Consider the following 22,287-nt stretch of genomic DNA (forward strand, 5'->3'; position numbering starts at 1 on the left):
AAGGTCTAAAACTCAGGACTTTCACTCATGGGAGAGAGAAAAGTTTCAAGGTAGGGAGAGAGTTTTTGTTTTGTGTTCTAAGAAATTGAGAACTATATCCTTCACCTTGTTTCACCTTCCCTGCAGAATCAGTGGGGGAGTCCTTTGAAAAATAAGTGGGTAGAGTTTCTTGTCCAATTGGCTTCCCCTTAGGCACAGCACTAGGTAAACCATCATTCTCTCCTTAGGCACACTATTATTCTGTTCGCCATTTCACAATGTCTGTCTGGATGTATAAAAGCCCTCTCAACGGGCTCCCTAAAGCGTCTGCCAGTAGTGGCTCCCACCCTCTTTCCTCAACACTCCCAATCCACCACAGCCCAGAGCACTGTGTCTGGTTATCTAACCATCTGACTCCCCCGTATACTACATTCTTGAGCTGTTTTTCACCCCCCTATTTGCTAGCCCTGGGCCGTACATAGGGTGGGCCCCTATATTTTGTTAAACTGGAGTGATTCTACGCAAATGCACGCTCACCCTACAGAGAATTGTATGCCTTATCTTCAGCACTAAACTAAAATCTAATCAAGGAAGTCCGGATCCCATAGGATTCTTGCTACTCTCCAGTTCGGTTTATTTTAAGCCCAACAGCCCTAGCTTCACGTCCCTCCTTCGCAGCCTTCTTTCCTTCCCTCCTGCCGGATGCGCCCAGCAGCCGTTGAGCCCAAGCCCCGCGGATCTGGAAGGAGACCCCCCCATCGGGGAAAAGGGAGCGAACTTGGGCGCAAAACCCGCCCGGCAACTCGTGACGTTATCTCGCCCCGCGCTCGGATGGACTGTACTCACTCCACGCTGGTTGAGATGCTCTTAAAGTCCTTTGTAACCCAGATTGGAGCCTGAGGGGACCTCTCGTGGACGCCCACAGAAATGCACTCGAGAGGAACATAAAAGCATCACACTTCAACGCTAGAAAGCAAGCACCAGGAACCCATACAGGCTCCTCCCAGCTCCTTCCTTGAAGCTCCTCCTTCATCCTGCACCTCGGCTGTTGATTTATTTCCCCTTTGTTGACTCGGCCATCGGCCTGCCATGCCTGGCCTTTCCCAGAAGGCCCAGCGCCGGGAAGGGGTTTGCAGCTGCTCCGTCATCGTGCGGCCCGACGGTAGCCCGCGCTGGTGTGTAGGCCCGGCTGGGCTCCTGGTCCCCGGTGCTACGGTTCACGCGAGGCCCCGGCCTCGGTCCCCGGACTAGGCCGTGACCCCGGGTGCCATGAAGCAGGAGGGCTCGGCGCGGCGCCGCGGCGCGGACAAGGCGAAACCGCCGCCCGGCGGAGGAGAACAAGAACCCCCACTGCCCCCGGCCCCCCAGGATGTGGAGATGAAAGAGGAGGCGGCGACGGGTGGCGGGTCAACGGGGGAGGCAGACGGCAAGACGGCGGCGGCAGCAGCTGAGCACTCCCAGCGAGAGCTAGACACTGTCACCTTGGAGGGTACGGGAGCCCAAGCCGGGACGTGCCGCGATCACGGGTGACAGCGACCCCTGTGATTTGGCTTCTCGCTGGGAAGCCAGAGCAGCCTCCACAACCCTCAGTTCCTTGGGATTACCCCCAGATACCTGCCCCCGCTGCCCTGACACTTCCGACTCCAGGCCCAATGACTGAACCTTCTCTCCAGGCTGGGAACCACTCCCCTCCCATCCCCTCCATCCCCATATCTGGGGTTGCATCTATATCTAGGTTCCACTGGGCCTGGGGACTCCTTCTTCTAAGTCCTCCCCTTTCTAAGCCCTCCCCTCTGACCTATTCCATTTATATTCCACCTGACTGATTTTAGCGCCTCCAATATATGACTGATTGATCCCGCTAGAAACCAGTGTTTGTGTCTACGTGTGTAAACAGGGCCGGGATGACCTAGAATATCGACTCCTGATTTTTAAAACTGTACAGCAGATTTTTGTTGTCCTAGCTGCCTTTAGCACACTCCCCCGAATGAACTATTTCGACCTAGTATCTTGTTTCCTATTTCTCTAACTGAAGTGTCCCCACAGTCCCTTTGCTGTCTCCTTCTCCCTTCAGGTCCCTACTGCCCCTCTGTTTCTAAAGGGTCTAAGTACACACACACTTAAAACTTTAAGGGTGTCATCTTTGGTTTTGTAATACTAACCTTTGGCCTAAACTGCTGTACACCCGTGTCTCCTATTTCTTTTCTCCGAGGTTCCTGTTTCAAGTATCCGTAGTCCTCTTGTTCCTCCAAGTTCATGTTTTACTTTTCCCACTTAGAGCATCCTGTCTCCATTTGAAGTGGGTAAAGTGAGAGCTTCCCACTGTGATCCTGGTGCCGTTTTCGTGGTTCTGGATCAAGTGGGACCACACTACTTACTAGGTTTTCTTTTCACTAAAATGCATGAGAAAGTAGCTCAAAAACATTGAGATAAGGAAAATTATCCTCCTAAGTGGTACTTTTGAGGATGTGATGCTGCTGACTACAGCTCTTAACGGTAAAGTTGAGCAACAGGATCAATATTTGATAGAGATGCTTTTACCTAAAGTAGTGACAGCCAATGTCAAAGGTGCCACTCAGCATTGCCTACTGGGTGTGTTTATTACAGGCACTTCATTTTCTTGTTGTAAAGTAATTCATATTCATTGCAGAGATTTTGGAATGTATGAGAAGTTAAAAGCAGGGGGAGGAAAACATGGTTAACATTTTTTCTTATGAATTTTTGAGCTACTCTCCTATAATTGAGAGCAAGTTATGTATATAGTTTGTATCAAGGCATAACTAAATATAAATTTTGAATTTTATGTGTTTTCATTAACATTCATAAACATAATCAGCAATTTATTCCAGAAACATTTATTGAATACCCAATATAATGGTTAAGAGTAGTACAAGTTCTGGAATCCATTCCCTCATCTGTGTAAATATGAGTAATAGTACAATACTTTATTGGGTTGTTGTGAACATTAAAATGCTTAAAACTGTGCCTAGCACATAAATATCAGCTGTTATTATTATATCTTAGTGTGGCCCAGATACCCTGTGCTAAGTGCTAACTATACAGAAGTACCTAAGAAACTACTCATTGGTTGCATTCCCTTACTGCTTTGCATTTAAACTGTTTCTAGTTTCTTCCTATCGTAAATAACTTTGAAGCAATCATCTTTGTGCCCAACTTAAATCTACTTTTATAATTATTTCTTCAGTACAGATTCCCACCAAAACCTATATACCTGAGTTAAAAAGGCTGAACATTTTAAAGATTTTTGATAGTTATCATCCAGAAAAACTGTGCTGATTTACATTATACCAGGAGAAATGTAGTTTTCACTGTACTCTATAATTTTTTTTTTTTTTTTTTTTTTTTTTTTTTTGGGACAGAGTCTTACTCTGTTGCCCAGGCTGGAGTGCAGTGGCGCGATCTCAGCTTACTGCCACCTCCGCCTCCCAAGTTCAAGCGATTCTCCTGCCTCAGCTTCCCAAGTAGCTGGGATTACAGGTGCCCACCACCATGCCTGGCTAATCTTTTTATTTTTAGTAGAGATGGGATTCACCATGTTGGCCAGGCTGGTCTTGAACTGCTACCCTTATGATCTGCCCTCCTCAACCTTCCAAAGTGCTGGGATTACAGGCATGAGCCACCGCGCCCCGCCTATAATTTTTTTAATGTTACTAATTTGGTAGTTTAAAAATGTTTCCATTTGCAATTGCTCAAATACTAATGAAATATAATTTTTGTCTTTTAGCTATTTTTCCTCTTTGTATATTAGTTCATCTCCATTTTTGTTTTGAAACTGTGGCAACATAATCGTTATACCATTATATCTCTTAACCATTTATACAAGCTCTTTATAGAATAAAAATATAAATCTTTGATCACATTTGTTGAAAATATTTTTCTTTTGTATACACAGTTATCTAAAAGGGTTTTTTAAATGAAGTCAAGCTCATTAATCTTTTGTGCGTATGTGATTTCTCCCATTGTTTACATTTAGAAAGTCTTTTCCATTAAGATCTGATAAATCTCCAGGTTTCTTTAGTTAATTGGTTTTTCTTTTCTTCCTCTGTCATCCTCTACCCCATTCTGCACCCCCACTGTATTTTTTTTCTTGCCACTTGGTTATGTCTTAAAATCAATGTGTAGTATCTGTAAATATTGTGTACCCCATTAAGGCAGAAAAGGTTATTAGTTGCATTTTGCCCCTCCGTGAGAGGCTCCTTAGAACTCCTTGCCTGGAGTGGTGGGGGACTAGGAGTGGAAGTGACATCATTTTCTTCTCTGCTCCTCTTCAGACATCAAGGAACACGTGAAACAGCTGGAGAAAGCGGTTTCAGGCAAGGAACCGAGATTTGTGCTGCGGGCCCTGCGGATGCTGCCTTCCACATCACGCCGCCTCAACCACTATGTTCTGTATAAGGCTGTGCAGGGCTTCTTTACTTCAAATAATGCCACTCGAGACTTCTTGCTCCTCTTCCTGGAAGAGGTGAGTGAGTCAGGCCAACTTAAAGGGTGCAGGCCTGGTCTCAGACCCCCAGGAATAGCGTTGTTTTCCATCCTAAAGTCCCATCTTATTACTTGTGGTAGCATGAGGAGAGAAGCCAAAGCAGCCCAGTTTAATACTCATCTGCACAGTGAAAAGGGAACCGTCCACTGCCCTGTAGTGTCATTCTTCCGAGTCAGGGGATCAGGACCTTCCCAGCCAAACTCATTTGCCACTACCCTGCAACCTGTACCCCCTACTCCAGTTGAGGTTGCGTTGGGTGACCTCTCTGTTGTTCTAGGAGAAAGAAGGTGCTGCTGCCTCTTTCCTCTGAAGCTTCACCATGGAGGAGGCAGAGAACAGTGGTTAGGAGGAACACAGGTGTCAGGGCCAGGCATAGTGGCTCACACCTGTCATCCCAGCACTTCGGGAGGCTGAGGCAGGCACGGTGGCTCACGCCTGTCATCCCAGCACTTTGGGAGGCTGAGGCGGGCACGGTGGCTAACGCCTGTTATCCCAGCACTTTGGGAGACTGAGGCAGGCAGATCGTTTGAGTCCAGGCTGGACTCGCCCAGGAGTTTGAGACCAGCTTGGGCGACATGGCAAGACCCTGTCTCTGCAAAAAGTACAAAAATTAGCCAGGCGTGGTGGCACCTACCTGTAGTCCCAGCTACTCGGGAGGCTGAGGCAGGAGAATCGCTTGAACCCAGGAAGTGAAGGTTGTAATGAACCAAGATCTATCGCACTCCAGCCTGGGTGACAGAGTGACCCCCTACCTCAAAAAACAAAAGCACAGATTTTAGAGGTAGAGTTGAATTTGAATCCAAACTCTGACAGTTAGTACCTGTGGGACTTGGGCAAGTGACTTCATCTTGCTGTGCCTCATTTTCTTTATTTGTTAAATGTGATGAACGGATTGGAGAGAGGGGAGTGTAAAGCTCCTAGAATAGTGCCTGGCACATAGTGAATGCAGACAAAGTCAGTTTGGTGGTGATGGTGGCCTCTGTGCCAGGAGAGACCTCTCCTTATCCTTTGTAACTGTGAACTCTCCCTCATTATTCATGGCATGGTCCAGATCTCAGCCTTCTCCAATTCCACTGACCTTCCAGCACCTGCATTTCCTTAAAATCCTGTATACTCAGTCAGCTCCGTGGATGGGGAAACTCATAACATCCCTGAAGGTAGGGCAGTGAAGAGTTTATTGTCTGGGAAAGGGGAAAAACGTACTGTTCCCCCAGCTCCACCTTGGATGTTTTCTGACCTTCACATCTCTAAACTCGTGAAACATGATTATTTTGGTGGGTGACTGTAACACTTTATTTTTTCCAGTGTCAGTGACGAAATCTGAAAATAAGTTTTGTGTATATGTTGACTTTCCCCAAATTTTCTTTATTTCCACAAGAAACAATTTTGTGGTCTCATTATTCTGATTTCATCTCTAGAATTATTTCATTAAGCCCTGTCCAGTAGTATTTGCAGTGCTTCCAGGTATGGTGGTTTCATGTGTCCACTTAGGTTGTAGCTTCTTTGAAGGTTCCTTACATCGTCCTTTATGTCCCCATTATGTTCTGTAAAGAAGTTTATTATTCTCCTGTAACACTTTATTGTGCTTATTAATATTCTATTGCCAGCCTCCTTGACTTGTTTTCTTTGTTTTTTTGAGATAGGGTCTTGCTCTGTCACCCAGGCTAAAGCACAGTGGCACAATTATGGCCCAGTGCAGCCTCAAAGTCCTGGGATCAGGCGATGCTCCTCCCTCAGCCTCCTGAGTAACTGGGAATACAGGTGCCTGCCACCATGCCTGGCTAGTTCTTATTTATTTTTTGAGAGATAGGGTCTCGCTGTGTTGCCCAGACTGGTCTCAAACTCCTGGCCTCAAGCATTCTTCTGCCTCAGCCTCCCAGGTAGCTGGCACTACTGGCGTGAGCCACCACACCCAACTCCTCCTTGATTTCTTTGGGAAAGACTGTCATCTTTATTTTTTTATCCCTAGCACCTAACAAAATCTTGGCACATGGTAGACACTCAATAAGTATGTTGAAATACATAGTGGATGCTCAATAAATTCTTGGTTACTTGATCTGACTGAGCTTTTCCATGGTAACTTCTGTCCTCTCCTAGCCCATGGACACAGAGGCTGATTTACAGTTCCGTCCCCGCACGGGAAAAGCTGCATCGGCACCCCTCCTGCCTGAAGTGGAAGCCTATCTCCAACTTCTCATGGTCATCTTCATGATGAACAGCAAGCGCTACAAAGAGGTATCCAGAATGCAGTGAGAGCGATTCATAAGCCCCAAGTGATACAAGGGGTTTGGTGGGGAGAGCGTCCCTGGTGACGAAATGGAAATAATCACTGATTCTTAAGAACTGACCCCCACACTCTTTCTCCATAGAGGTATGCGTTTGATCCCACATCCCAGGAGAACCCACTCCTGCTCTGGGCACTGTGGGACAGGGCTCGCAGTGGTCATGCTGTACCAGTCTGTGGGGGATACCAGCGTAGTACATTCTTTGGGGAAAATTAGGGGCATTTGGAGACAGACAGACCTGGGTTCCAATCCCAGCTGTACCCTAGGCAAATTAATTTCTCCCAGCTGTATGTAAAATGGGGATAATAGTTCCTGCCTTACAAGATGGTTAGCATTACATAAAATAATTTGTGTAGAAATACTTAGCACAATGGTCTGCACATAGTAAGCTTTCATGATATTTTCATAAATGGTAGCTGTTATTGTGGACTAATAGTTCCATTTTGCACACTGCACTTCCACCACTCCCCCAGCTAGGGCCAGCTTCTTTGTTCATTATAGCCACTGTCACAGGAGCACACTGAGGAAATAAGTCCCACTCCTTAATTCCCTGGTTTGTTTCCTTTCCTTCCCACACTGTTTTTGGTGGTTGGTTGGTTGGTTGGTTGGTTTTTGGGGGTTGGTCTCGCTTTGTTGCCCATGCTGGAATGCAGTGGTGTGATCACAGTTCACTGCAGCTTTGACCTCCCCAGCTTAAGTGATCCTTCCACCTCAGCCTCTTGAGTAGCTGGGATTACAGGCATGCGCCACCACACCCAGCTAAATTTTGTATTTTTTTGTAGAGACAGGATTTCACATTCTTGCCAAGCTGGTCTCCAACCCCTGGGCTCAAGTGATTTCCTGTCCTCTGCCTCCCGAAGTGCTAGGGTTGCAGGCGTGAGCCACTGCGCCTGGCCCACTGTTTTGTTCTTATTGGATGTTATGTTGCTATGTTAACCATGCTGGTCTTGAACTCCTGGGCTCAGGTAATCCTCCCTCCTCAGCCTCTCATGTAGCTGGGATTATAGGCACACGCCACTGTACTTGGCTGTTTGTTTTTGAGATATAGTTCACCCCTTTAAAGTGTACTACAGGCCAGGTGCGGTGGCGCTCGCCTGTAATCCCAGCACTTTGGGAGGCCAAGGCGAGTAGATCACGAGGTCAATCAAGACCATCCTGAGCAACATGGTGAAACCCTGTCTTTACTAAAAACACAAAAAATTAGACGGACATGGCGGCACGTGCCTGCAGCCCCAGCTACTAAGAAGGCTGAGGCAGGGGAATCACTTGAACCAGGAGGCGGAGGTTGTGGTGAGCCAAGATTGCGCCACTGTACTCCAGCCTGGTGATAGAGCAAGACTCTATCAAACAGACAAACAAATAAATAAATAAAGTGTACTACAATTTAGTGGGTTTTCGTATATTCCCAAAGTTGTATATCCACCCCTAATTCCAGAACATTTTCATCACCCCAAAAAGAAACACCATACGTATTAGTGGTCACTTTTCATTTTCCCCTTACCCAGCCCCTGGCAGCTATTAATCTGCCCTGCCTCTACTGAGGATTTACTTACTCTGGACATTTCATGTTAATGGAATTATACACCACATGCCCTAGGTTTCTGCCTTTTTTCACTTCACATCATGTTTTCAAGGTTGACCCATGTTGTAGTGTGTGTCAGTACTTCATTCCTTTTTAAGGCTGAGTAATATTCCCTCCTGGCTATGCCACATTTTGTTTATCTGTTCATCAGCTGATGGGCACTTGGGTCGTTTCTGCTTTTTGGTTATGAATAATGCTTCTGTGAACATTTGTGTACATGCTTTTATGGGAACCTAAGTTTCCAGTTCTCTTGGCTGCATACCTAGGATAGGAATTGCTGGGTCAAATGACAACTCCATGTTTATCCTTTTGAGGAACTGCCACCTAATTATCTTTTGGCTTCCTCCCCAGGCACAGAAGATCTCTGACGACCTGATGCAGAAGATCAGTACTCAGAACCGCCGGGCCTTAGACCTTGTGGCCGCAAAGTGTTACTATTATCACGCGCGGGTCTATGAGTTCCTGGACAAGCTGGATGTGGTGCGCAGGTACAGGCAACCAGAGATCTCACTTGGGGCCCTCAGGGTCAGAGACTTGGTCAGTCACAAGCACACAACTGTGGACCTGCAGAGGGCAATGAACCAATAGATGTAAGCAGGAAAGAGGGGCAGTGGTTCCCATGCCCTGTGCCATGTGAGGGATGTGGGAGAGAGACTGATGCTAGTTGAAGTGGGTCACTGCTGGACTATAAAGAACTGTCCTCAGGTTCTTCCCTTCACCCCACATCAAGGTAGGACTGAGGTGGGTTAGGGGTGGAGGGACAGGCTAGAAAATATTTTACTTCTTTGCTCAAAACCTGCAGTGGCAGGCCGGGCGCGGTGGCTCAAGCCTGTAATCCCAGCACTTTGGGAGGCCGAGGCGGGTGGATCACGAGGTCAGCGGATCGAGACTATCCTGGCTAACATGGTGAAACCCCGTCTCTACTAAAAATACAAAAAACTAGCCGGGCGAGGTGGTGGGCGCCTGTAGTCTCAGCTACTTGGGAGGCTGAGGTGGGAGAATGGCGTGAACCCGGGAGGCGGAGCTTGCAGTGAGCCGAGATCACGCCACTGCACTCCAGCCTGGGAGCACAGCGAGACTCCATCTCAAAAAAAAAAAAGAAGAAAAAAAGAAAAAAAAAAAAAAAAAAAAAACCTGCAGTGGCTTCCCATCTAAAGGAAAGGCAAAGTCCTCACACTACCTCATAAGGCCTGACATAATCTGCTCCATTTTGACCTCCCAGACTTCACCTCCTCCTGTTCCTCATCCCCACTGGCCTGCCTTTCCTCTGGTGTGCCCAGCACCCTCTTCTTCAGAGCCTTTGCACTGGCTGCCCCTCCATCCAGAACGCTCGTCTCTCCGCCTCCTTCAAGCCTTCCCTTCACTGATCCCTTCTCAGTGAGTCCTGCCTTGGCCAAGCTATTGAAAAGGTCAACTCATCTTTCTCACCTCCTACATTCCCCATTGCAGTTCCCCTGACCTCACAGGCCTCCCATCTTCTGCCACACTGCACACTGTGCTTCTTCCTCATGACCATTGCCTCCCCCAGGCTGCATTCCCTAAGGGCAGGGTTTTGTCCTTTTTGCGCAGCTAGAGTAGTATCTACACCTTAGGCACTCGATAGTTCAGTACTCAGCAAATAACCAGAAAAGCGATTTGTATAACTTTTTTAAGGAATTGAAAAAGATTGAAGAGTCAGAGGCAGTTCAGAGAGTTGTGATTTGAAGTCTTTGATATCTTTCTTCTTTCCTTCTTGAAGCTTCTTGCATGCTCGGCTCCGGACAGCGACGCTTCGGCATGACGCAGATGGGCAGGCCACCCTGCTGAACCTCCTGCTGCGGAATTACCTACACTACAGCTTGTACGACCAGGCTGAGAAACTGGTGTCCAAGTCCGTGTTCCCAGAGCAGGCCAACAACAATGAGTGGGCCAGGTACCTCTACTATACAGGTGAGCAGAGGGGCCCAACCCACAAATCAGAGGTGTCTCAGGCCTGCCTGGTGCAAATTTTCCAAGGGGTGGTGCATAAGAGGCCCATTTGGCTCTCTGGCTTGTCCGGAGGGTTGGATGACCCCACTCTGTTGACCAACTCTCCTCTCCTCCACTCCCAGGGCGAATCAAAGCCATCCAGCTGGAGTACTCAGAGGCCCGGAGAACAATGACCAATGCCCTTCGCAAGGCCCCTCAGCACACAGCTGTCGGCTTCAAACAGACGGTGAGCCACAGACACCATCATCCCTTTGCCTCTTTTTTTTTCATTAAGATGGTGTCTCACTATCTTACCCAGGCTGGTCTTGAACTCCTGGGCTCAAGAAGTCCTCCCACCTCAACTTCCCAAAGTGCTGGGATCACAGGTGTAAGCCACCATGCCTGGCCTCTTTGCCTCTTACTCATTCCCTACCACTTCAGTTCTCTTCCCTATGCTAGGGGCTAGGAAAGGCATCCTTAACCTTCCTATCCAGAAGAGCTTCAAACTTTTTTCTTTTTTTTTTTTTTTTTGTGTGTGTGTGTGGAGACGGGGGTCTCACTGTTGCTCAGGTGAGAACTTCTGGGCTCAAGCAATCCTTCCGCCTCTGCCTCCCTAAGTGCTGGGATTGCAGGTGCGAGCCGCCATGTCTGCAAAAGGTTGCTTCACATCTATTTGTGGGTGTCACAAAGCAGACACTACCTGCACCTCTGGCAGTGGATGTTCATTCAGAGTGTTCTCCTTGGCAGATAGGTTTAGAATATTCCTGATTCCCCAGCATGCCTGACAGCCATTCCAGGCATGGACCTAGATTGTATTGATATAAACCCCAGGTTCTTATCTGGTCCTTCATGTTCACATTTGGAAACTGTATTGTCTGTGGCAGAGGAATCCAGAAAATCTCCATAAGGCTGAGTGGCTCAAGTAAACATAAAACTTGGCCACTTAAGAACTGTCAGTCAGCAAGTATTTAAGCATCAACCCTGGTATTAGGCACTGTATGGGATAGGAAGGGAGGATAATAAGTGGTCTTTCTTTTCTTTCTTTCTTTTTTTTTTTTTTTTTTTTTTTTGAAACAGAGTCTCCTTCTGCCACCCAGGCTGGAGTGCAATGGTATGATCTTGTCTCACTGCAACCTCTGCCTCCCGAGTTCAAATGATTCTCCTGCCTCAGCTTCCTGAGTAGCTGGGCAGGCGCCTGCCACCACACCCAACTAATTTTTTTTTTTTTATTCTTTTTTTTTTGAAATGGAGTCTTGCTCTGTCTCCCAGGCTGGAGTGCAGTGGTACCATCTCGGCTCACTGCACCCTGTCTTTGGGATTCAAGGGATTCTCCTGCCTCAGCCTCCCGAGTAATTGGGATATTACAGGCGCCTGCCACCACACCCAGCTAATTTTTAAAATTTTTTTTTTTTTTTTTTTTTTCCTGAGACGAGTCTCGCTCTGTCGCCCAGGCTGGAGTGCAGTGGCACAATCTCGGCTCACTGTAAGCTCTGCCTCCTGGGTTCATGCCATTCTCCTGCCTCAGCCTCCCGAATAGCTGGGACTACAGGCGTCCACCACCACTCCCGGCTAATTTTTTGTATTTTTGGTAGAGACGGGATTTCACTGTGTTAGCCAGGATGCTTTCGATCTCCTGACCTCGTGATCTGCCCGCCTCAGCCTCCCAAAGTGCTGGGATTACAGGTGTGAGCCACCGTGCCCAGCCAACCCAGCTAATTTTTTGAAAGCTTAAGGGTGTGTGTGAAGTTACAGAGCCCAGTAGCCAGGATGTAGACCTAGTCTTCCCAAATTTAAACCTCTGCTCCTACCTTCACACAACATCCACTTCCATAGTGCCTTGACAGGGAACAGGAGACATGTACGTTGATTAGGTCAATGTAGTAGGAGATTCATTTTATTTCTGTTCAAAAGTTCAGAGAAAGTCAGATTTGTTTTTGATCAAATAATGAAAGAGAAAGGATCTTAAAGAAAAAGTTGGCTAGGTACAGGGCTCACACCTATAATCCCAGCACTTTGGGAGGCTGTGGCAAGAGGATTGCTTGAGACCAACCTTAGCAGCATATGGAGACACCGCCTCTGCAAAAATAAAAGACGTAGCTGGGCGTGATGGCTTGCACCTGTAGTCCCAGCCACTTGGGAGGCTGAAGTGCAAGGATCACTTGGGCCCAGGAGGTCGAGGCTGCAGTGAGCCATGATCATGCCACTGCATTGCAGCCTGGGCGACAGAGCAAGACTCTCAAAAAAAAAAAGAAACATTAAAATTGAACTGGTCGGCCGGGCACGGTGGCTCAAGCCTGTAATCCCAGCACTTTGGGAGGCCGAGATGGGCGGATCACGAGGTCAGGAGATCGAGACCATGCTGGCTAACACGGTGAAACCCCGTCTCTACTAAAAAATACAAAAAATTAGCCAGGCGAGGTGGCGGGCGCCTGTAGTCCCAGCTACTCGGGAGGCTGAGGCAGGAGAATGGCGTGAACCCAGGAGGCGGAGCTTGCAGTGAGCTGAGATCCGGCCACTGCACTCCAGCCTGGGCGACAGAGCGAAACTCCGTCTCAAAAAAAAATAACAAAAAAAAAAAATTGAACTGGTCTTTCAGAGATGGGTAGGATTTTCACAAAAAGTGAAGGCTTTTCAGACACACTGGGCGCGTGAGCAAAATGTTAGATTGCTTACAATGTGAGAGACACTAAAGTTTCTTTTGAAAATCGCTAAAAATACAAGTAATTAACATATGTAGAATGTGTCATGTACCATGAGAGAGGCTTTCAGGCATTTAAATTTTCTTAGTGGCAGGAAGGTGTAGAGAGAGCTGGAAGAGAGGCCTTGGGCTAGGGCGCTGTTGGTGAGGGAGCGCAGGGAGAGAGAGGGCGGAAGTGAAGGCATGTTTGGGAGAAGGCCTGCAACCAGCCCTCTGCCCTCACACACCCCTGTCACCACCCAGCTTACAGAATCAGCTGGGAGTCTGATGAAGCTGTAGATTCCGATTTGGAGAGTCTGCATTCCTAACGGGCCCTGGGTGATGCCAGCGCTGCTGGTGCACAGAGCGCTCTGAGGAGGGCAGTGCTGGCTCATCCAGTTCAGAGCTGGAGGCCAGCTAGCATTCATTCCTGCAGCTGCCTTGTCTCCCGTAAACTTGAATGTCTCTCTCCACCCATTTTCACCCTCCTTGTCTTTACTTAATGCCAGCTTCGCTACCTGTGTTTTCCATCACACTCCTTCCTCTCTCTTCCAGGCTTGGCCCATCACCTGTTTGCTTCAGTCTCCCGGAGGAAAACCCCCACCCCTACTGCTTCCCCTCTCAAGCGGCCATTCCTGTCTCCCCTGGCTCCCTCCCCAATAGTGCACTGGCCAGCCCCTTCCCTCCAGTGTTCTGTCTGCTCCTTCTCACCACCTGGGCCTCAGCAGAGCACTCTGAGAGCTTCTCTGTCGATAGTAAAACCCTCATTCTCTTGTTGAGTGACCTTGTTTGCTTTCCCAGCTTCAGCTCTCGTCTGCATGGTGCTCTTCAGCCTGTACCTTACTAACTCCGTTACTCTGCTGGGACTGCCAATGCAGGCTTCCACAGACTTGGCGGCTTAAACAACTAAAATTGATTTCATCACAATTCTGGAGGCTCTAAGTCCAAGAGCAAAGTATGACATGATTGGTTTCTTCTGAGGGCTTCTCTCGTCTGCTTGTCGATGGCCGTCTCCTGGTGCTTTCACATGGTCTTCCCTCTGTGTGTGTCTGTGTCCTGCTCTTGTCTTAGAAGGACAATAGTCATGTAGGATTAGGGTCCACCCATATGACCTCGTTTTACCATAATTACCTCTTTAAAGGCCCTGTGTCCAAATATAGTCCCATTTTGAGGTACTGGGATTTAGGTCTATAACATGAACTTGAGGGGGACACAGTTTAGCCCATCACACTAACTCTGACCCCTCTCACGAGCATCAGACCTGCAGATCCAGCTCTCCCTCCCACCCCCCATATCTCTCTCTACAACGTGTCCCAAAGAGACCCCTCCTGGCCCCCTTACCATTCCTTCTTCCTGCTTTCCCAATGGAAATCAGGGCCTTGCATCATCTCTGACTCTCCCCCACCGTCCTTCCCGTCACTGGGTCGGCTGTTAAATTATCTGCATGTCTTCTGTGTTTGCCTGTTCCTTGATATTGCCAGCGCCATGGTTTGAGCCAGTAACGTTTCCAGACACTTCTGCCTGATCATCTTCCTCTCCACCAGCCCAGCTTACACTCACTTGCCTTACTAAGCAGAGCTCCAGTTCTGTCCTTCTCTGGCCTGGGAAGCTTGCATTGCTCCCCACTGCTGGAGGGCATCGTAACGGTCTTGTGAGGTAGACAGGCTAGGTGTCGATATTGTTATTTGGTAGTTTTAGAGATGAGGAACCAAGGACCCAGTTGCTCAGTGTTTCCTAGCTAGTGAGTAGAGACTAGACACCAAGTGTTCTACATGCAGACTTCAAACTGCTCAGCCTGGCATGCAAAATGGCAATGGCATAGTCCCCAGACCGTGGTCCCAACTGTCTCTTTCCTAACAGCTCCCCAGGTACCCACACATTTCTGCCTCTTTTTCAATCTGTACCCTTGACCCTCCTTTTTCTGCTTTGTCAGACTCCTTAAGGCACTTCATAAATTACCATTTCCAGGGATTTTCCCTCACACATGGGTTACTCCAAGGGACAGGGCAGCCTCCTGGAGGTGCCTGTGGAGGGTGAAGGGTCGGCCTGGCTGTGGGTGTGATCACACATTCCCGTTGTAACCCCTGCCTCCCCGTGAAACTTGCTGCCCCACGATTTAGCTGCTTTGTGTTCCGCGCCTGGTGAATTCCTGAGTTGGGGGCCATCATTCCCTCCACTGTAGTTTTCTTGCGTGGTGCTGAATTCACACTCAGCACCACTCAGAAATACCTCACAGTCCTGTGGAGGAAGACAGGCCCAGGTTTCCAGCCACCCTTCTGTGTCTGGATACTCTGCTCATTCACGGAAGCCAGGCCCCTTCCTACGCTTCTGCCTCTGCCCAGATAACGAATTCTACCCACTGATGACCTCCTCTCCTCCACTAACAGTCTGCCTCTCTAGTGAGCATCTCTGGCTGACGCATGTTCCGTTCTCCAGGCCTGCGAGCCCTGGTCCCTCGCTGTTGCTGAACCACAGCACCTGCCCTTCTGGCCTCACTTTAGAGCACTGTCATTTCAGAGCAGACTGTGTGCAGGGTGGCCAGGTGAAATGCAACTGAGGGCTCTGCGACCAAATGTGACCAAAGGGCCACATTCCCAGCACCCGGCTCCAAAGGCAGCTGGGCTTGGATTCCATGCCCAGCACAGGTTTTCAGGGCTTCCTCCTCTCTCTGGGCCTAAACAACGATCCCTTTCCCTGTTTCCCACTACATCTGGCAGAATTCAGGCCACATTTCATTTTCTTCTTCCGCCCATGGGGCTCCCTGCCCACTGTGTTCCCCTGTCACTCTGTCCAGGTGCACAAGCTTCTCATCGTGGTGGAGCTGTTGCTGGGGGAGATCCCTGACCGGCTGCAGTTCCGCCAGCCCTCCCTCAAGCGCTCACTTATGCCGTATTTCCTTCTGACTCAAGGTAAGGCTGGCTTCCCAACCCCAGAGCCCACTAGGCCCCCTTCACTGGGGCCTCTTACATGCCTGTGCCCATTTGCATCATGCAGTCTACTCCTGTTCTCCCTGCAGCCGTCAGGACAGGAAACCTAGCCAAGTTCAACCAGGTCTTGGATCAGTTTGGGGAGAAGTTTCAAGCAGATGGGACCTACACCCTAATCATCCGGCTGCGGCACAACGTGATTAAGACAGGTGTGGATCAGGATCTGAGGGGCTCTTGGAGGAGCAGAAGCCAGGCTGGGGCAAACCTAGTGGGTACCCTTGGGCAAGTGAAGGGTCTGTGCCCGCCCTGCCCACCCCATTGCTCCTTCCTCTCCCAGGTGTACGCATGATCAGCCTCTCCTATTCCCGAATCTCCTTGGCCGACATTGCCCAGAAGCTGCAGTTGGATAGCCCCGAAGATGCAGAGTTCATTGTTGCCAAGGTGGGGCTGGTTCAGGAACCACAGTGACCAGGTTGTCACTTTCCTGCCAATCTCAGGAGGCAGGAGTGGGAGGAGTTTGGCCAAGGAGGGGAATAGGTAAAGCAATGGCATAGTCATTTCAGGGAGGGCCTGTCGTTTGCAGTGAAGCCAAGAGGTTGCCAGAGAGAGAATGGATGCACATGTGAGTGTGTGAGTGTAGGTGTGTGCACATGTTGAGTTTATGATAGTGCTTGTGAGTGTGAGAATATAAGGAGGGCAGAGGAATGGGAAGGAACAAGATTTTCTCTGGTTTAGAAGATGGGCATGCTGGGCCAGGCACGGTGGCTGATGCCTGTAATCCCAGCACTTTGTGAGGCCGGGGAGGGTGGATCACCTGAGGTCAGGAGTTCGAGACAAACCTGGCCAATTTGGTGAAACCCCATCTCCACTAAAAATACAAAACTTAGCCAGGCCTGGTGGCGGGTGCCTGTAATCCTGGCTACTCGGGAGGCTGAGGCAGGAGAGTCGCTTGAACCCGGGAAGTAAAGGCTGCAGTGAGCCGAGATCGCACCACTGCACTCTCTTGCCTGAGTGACAGAGCGAAACTCCATCTCAAAAAAAAAAAAAAGAAGAAGAAGATGGGCGTGCTGGTGAACTTTCCTCTTTGGGGGCCTGCAGGCCATCCGGGATGGTGTCATTGAGGCCAGCATCAACCACGAGAAGGGCTATGTCCAATCCAAGGAGATGATTGACATCTATTCCACCCGAGAGCCCCAGCTGGCCTTCCACCAGCGCATCTCCTTCTGCCTAGATATCCACAACATGTCTGTCAAGGTGAGAAGCCTGTGGCTGCAGAGTCACGCCTGGCAGCAGCACGCCCCTCCCTCCACACTCATGGATTCCTCAGAGAAGACTGGCTTTATTTGTGGCCCAGGTTCCATCCAGTCTCTAAAATTACTGAGCTGCGGCACAGGGGGCCCAGAACGGGAAGGGGACTTGGCCATAGTTCCATAGCCAGTTGCCTTCTCCTATTGCGTTTAAGGGATGATGTGGTCACCAGGGAGGACCACGCAGGGATTCAGAGGTTTGGGTTCTACATTTGGTTCCAAATTTGAGTCATTTGACTTCTCAGAGCTCTGTTTCTCCATCTCTGAAGCTGGTAGGGAGGTGTTACCTGTCTTGTTCGCTTCACAGGGTTGGTAAGATTAAAAGTAGTCCCTGTATTGAGGCACTTAGCGAAGTTTAAATTGTAAAAAAGATGGCGCTGGTATCTGGCTCCACAAAAGGGTGAGCCCTCGTCCTCAGTTAAGCACTGAGTTTGGTGCTGTTACTGTTTGGTTGCCATGTTTTTTTCTGGTCTCCTCCCAGGAAACTAGGATATTGCTGCCTTGCTTAAAATTCGGCTAAGCCCTACTCCATGTGACATGCAAGGCCCTTTGTGACCTGGTCCCTTAGGTCTCGCCTCCCCTCCCGCTCCTGCCCCACCACCTAGCAGCCAGCCCCACTGAGTGCAGGCCAGGCCCCTCCCACATGGAATCCTCCACTGGGAAGGCCTCTCCCCATTCCCACATCCACTGTGTTCCTCCTTTTCCTCCTCCCTGCCCAATCGAGAGAGTTGGTCATTTATTCCTCTTTCTTCAGCATTTCCCACAGGGCACTGTAATAATTCCTTTGATGCCCAGCCCCCCACTAGAGTAACTGGAGGGCCGCTGTTTCCTGCCCGGTGACGCCTAGCCCCCACTAGAGTAACTGGAGGGCCGCTGTCTCCTGCCCAGTGACGCCTAGCCCCAACTAGAGTAACTGGAGGGGCCACTGTCTCCTGCCCGGTGACGCCTAGCCCCCACTAGAGTAACTGGAGGGCCGCTGTTTCCTGCCCGGTGTCTAGCTCACAGAGGGGATGCAGGGAGTACAGGTTGCATGACTGCCTCACCTGCTTCCTTCCCTCCCTTATCTCCTCTCTTTGCTGTGCGCCAGGCCATGAGGTTTCCTCCCAAATCATACAACAAGGACTTGGAGTCTGCAGAGGTAAGCTCTGTGCTTTCTGGGTGAGACTGAAAGGTCAAACTTCCACACAGAAGGGGAGGCGGGGAAGTGTCTGGAAGGGCTGGGAGTTGCTCTGAAGCTTTGGCCTCACTTGCCTCTCTGCCCAGGAACGGCGTGAGCGAGAACAGCAGGACTTGGAGTTTGCCAAGGAGATGGCGGAAGATGATGATGACAGCTTCCCTTGAGCTGGGGGGCTGGGGAGGGGTAGGGGAAATGGGGCAGGCTTTTTCGCCCTTAGGGGTCCCCTGCCCAGAGCACTGTCCCCATTTTCCCACACACAGCTCATAGGCTGCACTCGTGCAGGGGGTGGGGGTGCTGGGAGCCAGCCACCCTGACCTCCCCCAGGGCTCCTCCCCAGCCGGTGACTTACCGTACAGCGGGCAGGAGGGCGGGCAGGTGACCTCCCCGGGCAGGGTCCTGGCCAGTGGTGTGGGAGCAGGAGGGGAAGGATAGTTCTGTGTACTCCTCTTGGGAGTAGGGGACTGGAACTGGGATGTCTTGGCTTGTATGTTTTTTGAAGCTTCGATTATGATTTTTAAACAATAAAAAGTTATCCAAAGCGCTTTGTGCATCAGTTACTATACTTCACTGCAATATTGGCAGGCTCAGATTTTGGGTTTTTTGGCCTTAGAGTACTAGCCCCAGGTGTGTAATCTGAGGGCCTGATGGGTCTGCAGATGGGGAGGTGCCCAGGGGAGGATGAAGGGATCCTGAGCTGGGGTCAGGGGCCTAGGTTTACTCTGTTTCGTACCTGTGTGGCTTTGGTAAGGTCTTGTTAGGGAAGGTGTACCATGCGTCCACCACCAGCTGCAGACCTTCACATCCCACTATAGGCATCCGGTGGTGCTTCATGGATATTATGGTTTTTACAAATTGAAGGTTTGGCCGGGCATGGTGGCTCATGCCTGTAATCCCAAAACTTTGGGAGGCTGAGGTGGGCGGATCACTTGAGGTCAGGAGTTTTGAGACCAGCCTGGCCAACATGGCAAAACCCCGTCTCTACTAAAAATAAATTAGCTGAGCGTTGTGGTGGGCGCCTGTAATCCCAGCTACTTGGGAGGCTGAAGCAGGAGAACTGCTTGAACCCAGAAGGCGGAGCTTGCAGTGAGCCGAGATCTCGCCACTGCACTGTAGCCTGGGCGACAAGAGTGAGACCGTGTCTCAAAAAAAGAAAAAGAAAAGGACAAATAGAAGGCTTGTGTCAACCCTGCATCAAGCAAATCTGTGGGTGCCATTTTCCCAACAGCATATGCTCACTTAGCACCTCTGGGTCACATTTTGGTAAATCCTCTCAATATCTCAAACTTTGTCATGAGTGTATCTGTTCTGGTGATGTGGGATCAGTGATCTTTGATGTTACTATTGTCATTGTTGGGGCACCACAAATTGCACCCATATAAGATGGTGAACTTAGCCAGCCATGCTGGCTCACGCCTGTAATCCCAGCACTTTGGGAGGCCAAGGCAGGTTTTGGGAGGCCAAGGCAGGTGGATTGCCTGAGGTAAGGCATTCAAGACCAGCCTGGACAACATGGGGAAACCCTGTCTCTACTAAAAATACAAACAATAGCCAGGCGTGGTGGCAGGCGCCTGTAATCCCAGCTACTTGGGAGGCTGAGGCAGGAAAATTGCTTGAACCCGGGAGGCAGAGGTTCCAGTGAGCCAAGATCGCGCCACTGCACTCCAGCCTGGGTGACAGAGTGAGACGTTGTCAAAAAAAAAAAAAAAAAAGATGGTGAACTTAATAAATGTTGAGTGTGTTCTCACTGCTCACACACCATCCATTCCCTGTCTCTCTCCCTCTCCTTGAGTCTCCCCATGCCCTGAGACACAAAATAATGTTGAAATTGGCCTGTTAGTAACCCTACAACGGCCTCTTAAGTGTTCTAGTGAGAGAGTCATTGGCCAGGCCCCGTGATTCACGCCTGTTATCCCAGCACTTTGGGAGGCCAAGGCTGGTGGATCCCTTGATCTCAGCAGTTGGAGATCAGCCTGGGCAACACAATGAAACCCCACTGCTACAAAAAATACAAAAATTAGCTAGGCATGGTGGCATGCGCCTGTACTCCCAGCTACTTGGGAGCCTGAAGTGGGAGCAGCCTTGAGCCTGGGAGGTGCAGGCAGAGGCTGCAGTGACCTGAGATCCTGCCACTGCACTCCCACCTGGGCGACAGTGCAACCCTGTCTCGAAACGAGAAAACAGAAAAAGGGAGAAAGAATCACATATCTCTCACTTTAAATCAAAAGGTCAAAATAATTATGCTTAGTGAGGAAGGCATGTTGAAAGCTGAGAGAGGCCAAAAGCCAGGTCTCCTGCACCAAACAGGTAGCCAAGTTGTAAAGGAGGAGTTCTTTAAGGAAATGCAAAGTGCTGCTCCAGGTTGGGTGCGGTGGCTCACACCTATAATCCCAGCACTTTGGGAGGCTGAGGCCAACAGATCACAAGGTCAGGAGTTCGAGACCAGCCTGGCCAACATGGTGAAACCCCATCTCTACTACAAATACAAAAATTAGCCAGGCATAGCAATGGGCACCTGTAATCCCAGCTACTCAGGAGGCTGAGACAGGAGAATCCTTGAAACTGGAAGGCAGAGGTTGTGGTGAGCTGAGATCATGCCATTGCACTTCAGCCTGGGCAACAAGAGCAAAACTCTGTCTCAAAAAAAAATTTTTTTTTGAAAGAGTTCAAGACCAGCCTGGCCAACATGGTAAAACCCCACCGCTGCTAAAAATGCAAAAAATTAGCTGGACGTGGTGGTGCACACCTGTAATCCCAGCTACTTAGGAGGCTGAGACAGGAGAATTGCTTGAAGTGGGGAGGCGGAGGTTGCAATGAGTCAAGATTGCACCACTACACTCCAACCTGGGTGACAGAGTGAATTTCTGTCTCAAAAAAATAAAAAATAAAGGCCAGGCGCAGTGGCTCACACCTGTAATCCCAGCACTTTGAGAGGCCAAGGTGGGTGGATCACCTGAGGTCGGGAGTTCAAGACCGGCCTGACCAACATGGAGAAACTCCGTCTCTACTAAAAATACAAAATTAGCCAGGTGTGGTGGCGCATGCCTGTAATCCCAGCTACTCGGGAGGCTGAGGCAGAATCACTTGAACTCGGGAGGCAGAGGTTGCGGTGAGCCGAGATTGCGCCATTGCACTCCAGCCTGGGCAAAAAGAGCGAAACTCCGTCTCAAATAAATAAATAAATAAATAAAAATAGTAAATAAAATTAAAAGTGCTGCTCTGGTGGACACATGAATGATATGAAAGCAGAACAGCATTATTGCTGATATGGAGAAAGTTTGAGTCTGGAAAGAAGATCAAACTAGCCACAACATTCCTTTAAGCCAAAGCCTAGTGTGGAGCAAGGCCCTCACTCTCTTCAATCCCTTGAAGGTAGAGAGAGGTGAGAAAGTTGCAGAAGAAAACTCAGAAGCTAACAGAGGTTGGTTTGTGAGGTTGAAAGAAAGCTGTCTCCGTGACATAAAAGTGCAAGGTGAAGCAGCAAGTGCTGATGGAGAAGCTGCAGTAAGTTATCCATCAGATCTAGCTCAGATCACTGATGAAGGTGGCTGCACTCAACAACAGACTTCCAATGTAGACAAACAGCCTTCTGTTGGAATAAGATGCCACCTAGGACTTTCATAGCTAGAGAAGAGAAGTCAATGCCTGGCTTCAAAGCTTTGAAGGACAGGCTGACTCTCTTGTTAGGGCTAATGCAGCTGGCGACTTTAAATTGAAGCCAATGCTCATTTACCATTCCAAAAATCCCAGGGCTCTTAAGAATGATACTAAATCTACTCTGCCTGTGCTCTACGGATGGAACAACAAAGCCTGTATGACAGCCCATCTGTTCCCAGCATGGTTTACCGAACATTTTAAGCCACTGTTGAGACCGATTGCTCAGACAGAGTCTCACTCTGTCGGCC

General features: G+C 49.4%; 1 protein-coding gene across 2 annotated transcripts; it reads left to right on the top strand.

The window, feature by feature from the left end:
• The first annotated feature begins 917 nt into the window (after positions 1 to 917).
• PSMD3 (proteasome 26S subunit, non-ATPase 3) lies at positions 918 to 18,924 on the top strand. 2 transcript variants are annotated; one of them, XM_025361031.1, is made up of 12 exons: positions 918 to 1,468; positions 4,272 to 4,462; positions 6,581 to 6,718; positions 8,702 to 8,838; positions 10,089 to 10,279; positions 10,441 to 10,544; positions 15,769 to 15,883; positions 15,991 to 16,110; positions 16,239 to 16,342; positions 17,000 to 17,155; positions 18,296 to 18,346; positions 18,472 to 18,924. In XM_025361031.1, the coding sequence occupies exons 1-12, from the start codon at positions 1,249 to 1,251 to the stop codon at positions 18,547 to 18,549; spliced, it is 1,605 nt and encodes a 534-aa protein (XP_025216816.1). In that variant the 5' UTR covers positions 918 to 1,248; the 3' UTR covers positions 18,550 to 18,924. The 2 variants fall into 2 exon arrangements, with proteins under 2 accessions (XP_025216816.1, XP_025216815.1); XM_025361030.1 differs by lacking the exons at positions 18,296 to 18,346; positions 18,472 to 18,924 and having other exon boundaries at positions 17,000 to 18,007.
• Positions 18,925 to 22,287: the final 3,363 nt, after the last annotated feature.

The sequence above is a fragment of the Theropithecus gelada genome, chromosome 16 (genome assembly GCF_003255815.1).
Source record: "Theropithecus gelada isolate Dixy chromosome 16, Tgel_1.0, whole genome shotgun sequence".
In the NCBI taxonomy this organism is placed as follows: Eukaryota; Metazoa; Chordata; class Mammalia; order Primates; family Cercopithecidae; genus Theropithecus; species Theropithecus gelada.

Excerpts from the sequence above, each read along its gene's own strand:
- PSMD3 (XM_025361030.1), top strand. The coding sequence starts at position 1,249 with ATGAAGCAGGAGGGCTCGGCGCGGCGCCGCGGCGCGGACAAGGCGAAA. Across the intron at positions 8,839-10,088 it reads AAGCTGGATGTGGTGCGCAG|CTTCTTGCATGCTCGGCTCC; the intron begins GTACAGGCAACC and ends TCCTTCTTGAAG. Across the intron at positions 16,343-16,999 it reads CAGAGTTCATTGTTGCCAAG|GCCATCCGGGATGGTGTCAT; the intron begins GTGGGGCTGGTT and ends GGGGGCCTGCAG.